This window comes from Teleopsis dalmanni, unplaced genomic scaffold, assembly GCF_002237135.1.
Source record: "Teleopsis dalmanni isolate 2A unplaced genomic scaffold, ASM223713v2 unscaffolded_contig_3203, whole genome shotgun sequence".
NCBI lineage: Eukaryota > Metazoa > Arthropoda > Insecta > Diptera > Diopsidae > Teleopsis > Teleopsis dalmanni.
The window spans coordinates 1-5422 of NW_024034585.1; the positions used below are offsets into that span (position 1 = coordinate 1).

Consider the following 5422-nt stretch of genomic DNA (forward strand, 5'->3'; position numbering starts at 1 on the left):
TGACGTTCGATGCACTTCGTTTAAATAGATTTTTTGCTGACTTGACGGCAGCTTCCCACAATCCACCGAAGTGTGGGGCTCGTGGTGGGATGAACTTAAAATCGATATTGTACGAACAGCAAACACCCTGTATTTTTTCTTGGCTTCTTTCATCGAACACAGCATTTTTTAGTTCAGCAAGTTCCTTATTAGCTCCAACGAAATTAGTGGCATTGTCACAGTATATTTTCCGGCACATCCCTCTTCTTCCTATGAAACGTTTTAATGCCATGATGAATGCGTCAGTTGTAAGATCTGTGACTACCTCCATATGTATGGCCTTTGTTGCAAAGCAACAAAATACGGCCACGTAGCTTTTTGTTGGACGTTTTCCCCTGATACGATAATGAGTCCATATTGGACCCCAAAAGTCAGCTCCTGAGTTTACAAATGCTCGTGCTGGTTCAACGCGATCAGTTGGCAAGTTTCCCATGATTTGATTTAGTAGTGTCGGTTTCGCCTTGGTGCAGATAACGCATTTGTGAATAATAGTTCTTGCTATCATCTTTCCTTTGAGTGGCCAGTATTGCTGTCGCATGATTGCCATTAATCCTTGTGGTCCAATATGTTTGTTGCGGACATGAGTCTCTTGTATTAACAGCCTTGTTAATGGGCAATCTGGTAGCAAGACTGGGTGCTTCGCCTCAAATGAAAGTGAGGAAGATTGAAGCCGCCCGCCAACTCTTAGAAGACCTTGTTGATCAATGAATGGAGACAAAGCCTTAATTGTACTAGTTTTTCTGACTTCTAAGCCCTTACGAAGTGAATTTTTTTCTTCTGCTAATCCCTCGTCTTGTATCATGCGAATGATCACTTGACGAGCACGTGTCAATTCTACACTGGATAAGTGACATTCGTTTTGTTCCAATGATGCCTTCCGGAGAATTTGTGTGCAACGAATAACATAAGCAGTTATTCTTTCCAATTTGGAAAAGGAATTCTTATGATCGATATTGTGTAAGAAATGTGGTTTGTTGGGATCGATTGTTACTGCATGTATTGATCTCTTAAGTTCCACTTTACATTCTGATCTGGCTTTGAATGGAGCAGGCCATAGTGACTGATGACCATGCAGGAACATAGGACCGTAAAACCATAAGTGGCAGCTGCTTAGTTTGGATGCTTCAATGCCGCGCGATAGTATGTCGGCAGGATTATCTTTGGATCTAACATGTCGCCATTGGCCCTTGCTGGAAATTTCGAGAATTTTTGTCACCCTATTTGCCACGAATGCGTAGTAGGAGGCTGCCGATGAATTGATCCATGCCAACACAATTTCCGAGTCTGTCCATAAATGTGTTGTGGTATCTGTCAACTGCATGCAATTTTTTACCTTAGCTAATAATTGTGCTGTTAGTAGAGCGGCGCATAGTTCTAACTTTGGGGTTGTTAATTTCTTGATTGGGGCTAATCTCGATTTAGCACAAAGGAGGCGGACAATCACTTGTCCGTGCTGCGTAATGGAACGTAGATAAATTACTCCGCCGTAAGCTCGTTCTGAAGCATCGGCGAAAGCATGTATTTGCGTTGATTTTGGAATCTCGTTTCCGAAAAGATGACGTGGCTGTTTTATGTTATTGAGACAGTTTAAGCTTTCCATGTAACGCACCCATTGACAGGTTAGCTCGTTTGACAATTCTTCGTCCCAATCAAGTTTCAGCGTCCACAAGTGTTGCAAGAATAATTTAGCTTCTACTGTGACTGGACTAACGAGCCCAAGCGGATCGAAAATTCGAGAAATGTCGGATGATATACTTCTTTTAGTATATTTGACGTGTTCGTTTTTGTTGATCTGTATCTTAAACTCATCTGTTGTTGGGATCCACACTTGGCCCAATGTCTTAATGTGACCGCATTCCATCGTGTTGAAGTCTAGTTGTACAGCTATGTCGGATGGGTGCAACCCTTCCATTAATTTTGGATGATTGCCGCACCATTTGCGAAGCTTAAAGCCACCCTTGTGCAATAGTTTAATAAGTTCGTTTCGTGCATGTAATGCTTCAGACATACTGTTGAACCCTGTCATGACGTCATCTACGTAAAAATCTCTTTTGACGATAGCTGCAGCTGTCGGGTGCCTACTTTCTTCAATTTCAGCCAACCGTTGCAAGCATTTTGTGGCAAGATACGGTGCTGACGATGTCCCATAAGTTACGGTATTAAGTTGATAAGTTCGAAGAGGCTCATTGTCGTTGTTTCTCCATAAAATTAGTTGGAATCGACGGTCATCTTGGTCCACCATAATTTGACGATACATCTTCTCGATATCGGCCGTGAAAACGAATTTAGATAAACGAAAACGTGTCAGTATAGCGAATAAATCATCCTGGATAGTTGGACCAGTAGCTAACACATCATTTAAAGATATGCTTGTGGAAGTTGGTGCAGAGGCGTCGAACACTACTCGAAGTTTCGTGGTGGAGCTCTCTGGTCGAAGAACTCCATGATGAGGCAAAAAATAACAGGGATGGATTATATCATCTGGGTTGATCACACTCATATGTCCCAGGTTGATGTACTCTTCCATAAATTTATTGTATGTTGTTTTGAATTCAGGGTCTCCGTTGAGACGTCTTTCTACGTCTCAACGGACAGCACAGCAACGAAAAAACGTTGCTGTGCTAATCTTTGCGAATAGCCTAAAGAAGTGACTTCTCCTTTGAATGGTAATTTCACAACGAATCTACCATCAGTTGATCTTGCCACAGATCGATTAAAGTGTTCCTCACATTGCTGTTCTTCAAGTGTTTGATCCGACGAACCTTGCTGTATCTCCTCTAGTTCCCAAAATTTGTGCAGGTCGAGTTCTACATTATTTGTAAGAACACCGCAAATCGATGCAGAAGACGAAAACCCAGAAATCCGACCACTGACCATCCACCCAAACACAGTTTTTTGTAACATTGGATAATTGTTTCCTAGCGAAATTCTCCTTGGCAGAACCATGTCGTTGTATAATTCAACGCCAATAAGAATATCTACTGGACCTGGTTTGTTGAATTGGGCATCAGCCAACACAACTCCTTCTGGTATAGCCCAATTTGATGTATCCAGTTCAATTGCAGGCTGATTTGCAACTATTGTTGGCAACATATGAGCTTCTATTTCAGTTTTGTAGTTAGTTACACTAGATGATATAACTACGTAGACTCTTTTTTTTGAGCACTTGTTTTTCTGACCGACGCCACTAAGATTCAGCGAGCTTGATAATTGAGTTAGCCCAAGTTTTCGTGCTGCTCGTTCTGTTATGAGGTTCACTTGTGAGCCTGAATCCAGTAATGCACGCATCTTGCATTCCACGCCCTGAGAATTCAGAACCGTCATTATTACAGTTGCTAGTAAACCATAAGATTTCTTCAACTCTACGGGTCTACTTGTTGTAAGCGTAGCTGCTGCATGCCCACCTAATTGGTGTGAATCGTTATTTCGCGATGAGTCAGTAGTGACCTGAGACTTGCCATTGGCAGCATAAAGTTCATGTAAAGTTGTATGATGCCTTCTTTTGCATTTCAGACAACCCTGAGATGGGCATTTTGTTGAAAAATGGCCCGAGCGCAAGCAATTTACACAACGTTTGGCACTGAGAATCATATTTCTGCGAATTTCCGGGGGGTTTTTCAAGTAATTTTTACAAGTGGAAGTTTTATGATCTCCCTTGCAAGCTAAACATTTTAACATTCCATTTGTAGTATTTAAACACGCCTTGTTAATGCTCTTGCCTCCAATTGCCTCTAATGCTTGGAAGCGAAGTTCTAAAAATTCCAGAAATTCATTTAACTGTTGGATTCTTCTTGGATCCTTCACGTTCTGTTCATACAAGCTGTGTGTTATTGGATCCAATTTCTTCGTCAAAATGAAAAGTATTATTGGATCCCAGTTTTCGATGTTGATTTCAAGATTTTTAAGTCCAAGAATACACTCAGAAGTTGTATCATGGAGTCGTTTGATAGCTTCAGAGCTTTCAGATGTTATAATTTGTTGAGAAATAAGTTTTGCAATAAATGCATTCACAAGAAGCCGCTTATTATCGTAGCGCTGGCAAAGTAAACTCCAGGCACTACTAAAATTATCCTCAGATACTGTTAAATGAGCAATTAGACGTGCTGCTTCTCCGTCCAAATTCGATTTTAGATAAAACATTTTTTGGCAATTCGCAAGTGATTGTTTATTTACCACTTCATTGAACAAGTCGCGAAATTGCCTCCATTCCAAGTAGTTCCCACTGAACCTTGGTATTATTACTCGTGGTAACTGCATTGATGCAGATGTTAATGTTGAGGTATGCGAAGACGTTGAAGCAAGTTTCAACTCTTCCACCTTTAAGGACATATTTTGGACTTCTCTTTCTAACGATATAAACCCTTCTCCATCATATCCAATAGTTGCTGGATTGGATTCTAATTCACAAATGCTGTAATGGAGTTCCTCAAAATGGGCCCATAAGCGAAGAATAGAATCCTTCAACAGTACCTTACGTGCTAAAGGTATGTCCGTGGTGATGTTAGCGTCAATTAGTTGACGTTTTATAGTTTTGCCAAACTCTTGTTGGCGTCGCATCATTAGAGATAGTTTATTGGAATCACATGAGCTGTTTTTCGTAGCTATTACTTGTGCTTCTACATTCTTATTAGTGGCGAATGAGGTTACGTTTGACAACAATGTTATTTGTTCACTAAAAGTGGCTTCGTATTGTTCCCAAATTTTCAATACCTGTTCATAGAAATTCTTAGTGAAGTATTCATGCGACTTGTCTTCCGAACATTCTTTCTGGAGGGTATTATCATTGATTTCGAATTGTTGCCATGCCTTCTTGAGATCCTGAAGTCGTTTTTCAAAATATGCCGGTGTCTGCTTCCTATCGCTGGAGTCCTTTTTGTAATTTCTGATAATTACTTCGATCTCAGTTGCAATCGTCTTTTGAGCTTGCACGATTTTCTCGATGTTATCCATTGTCCAAGTATAGAAAACAAGAGCGAAACGAGTTTATTGAGCGAAACGGCTTATTATTTTTTATTAGCGAATTTTTAAACACGAAAACGCGACTGACTACGCGATCAATCCTTTATACTAGGGGTCACCAATGAAAACGTCTCAATAGCTTAGATGCTAATGATAGAATTGAGTGCAGACGAAACGTCGACTCAATGGATCTTGAAGAGGAGAAACTCCAATTCAAGTGCGCGAACTTTGGATTGATTCCTTACAATTAAACAAGCAGTTTGCTAGTTAGAAACCTTTATTGTAATGAAAAATGTATCTGCAATTTACCTCTTAAATATAAGTGATAAATTGCCGATACGCATATTAACAATAATGCAAAATTAATAATTAAAATAAATTAATTATAAATTGCAAATAATACAATTTAAATAAAATGCAAAAT

The 5422-nt window shown here is 39.9% G+C and overlaps 2 protein-coding genes across 2 annotated transcripts; both read right to left on the reverse strand.

The window, feature by feature from the left end:
• Nucleotides 1–41: 41 nt before the first annotated feature.
• On the reverse strand, nucleotides 42–2539 carry LOC119665007 (the record flags this gene model as incomplete). Its single annotated transcript, XM_038074342.1, has 1 exon — nucleotides 42–2539. A coding segment is annotated over exon 1 (2498 nt), but the record flags the coding sequence as incomplete, so codon positions are not given.
• Nucleotides 2540–2616: 77 nt separating this feature from the next.
• On the reverse strand, nucleotides 2617–4989 carry LOC119665008. The gene has a single exon (XM_038074343.1). The coding sequence runs from the start codon at nucleotides 4987–4989 to the stop codon at nucleotides 2617–2619; it is 2373 nt and encodes a 790-aa protein (XP_037930271.1).
• Nucleotides 4990–5422: the final 433 nt, after the last annotated feature.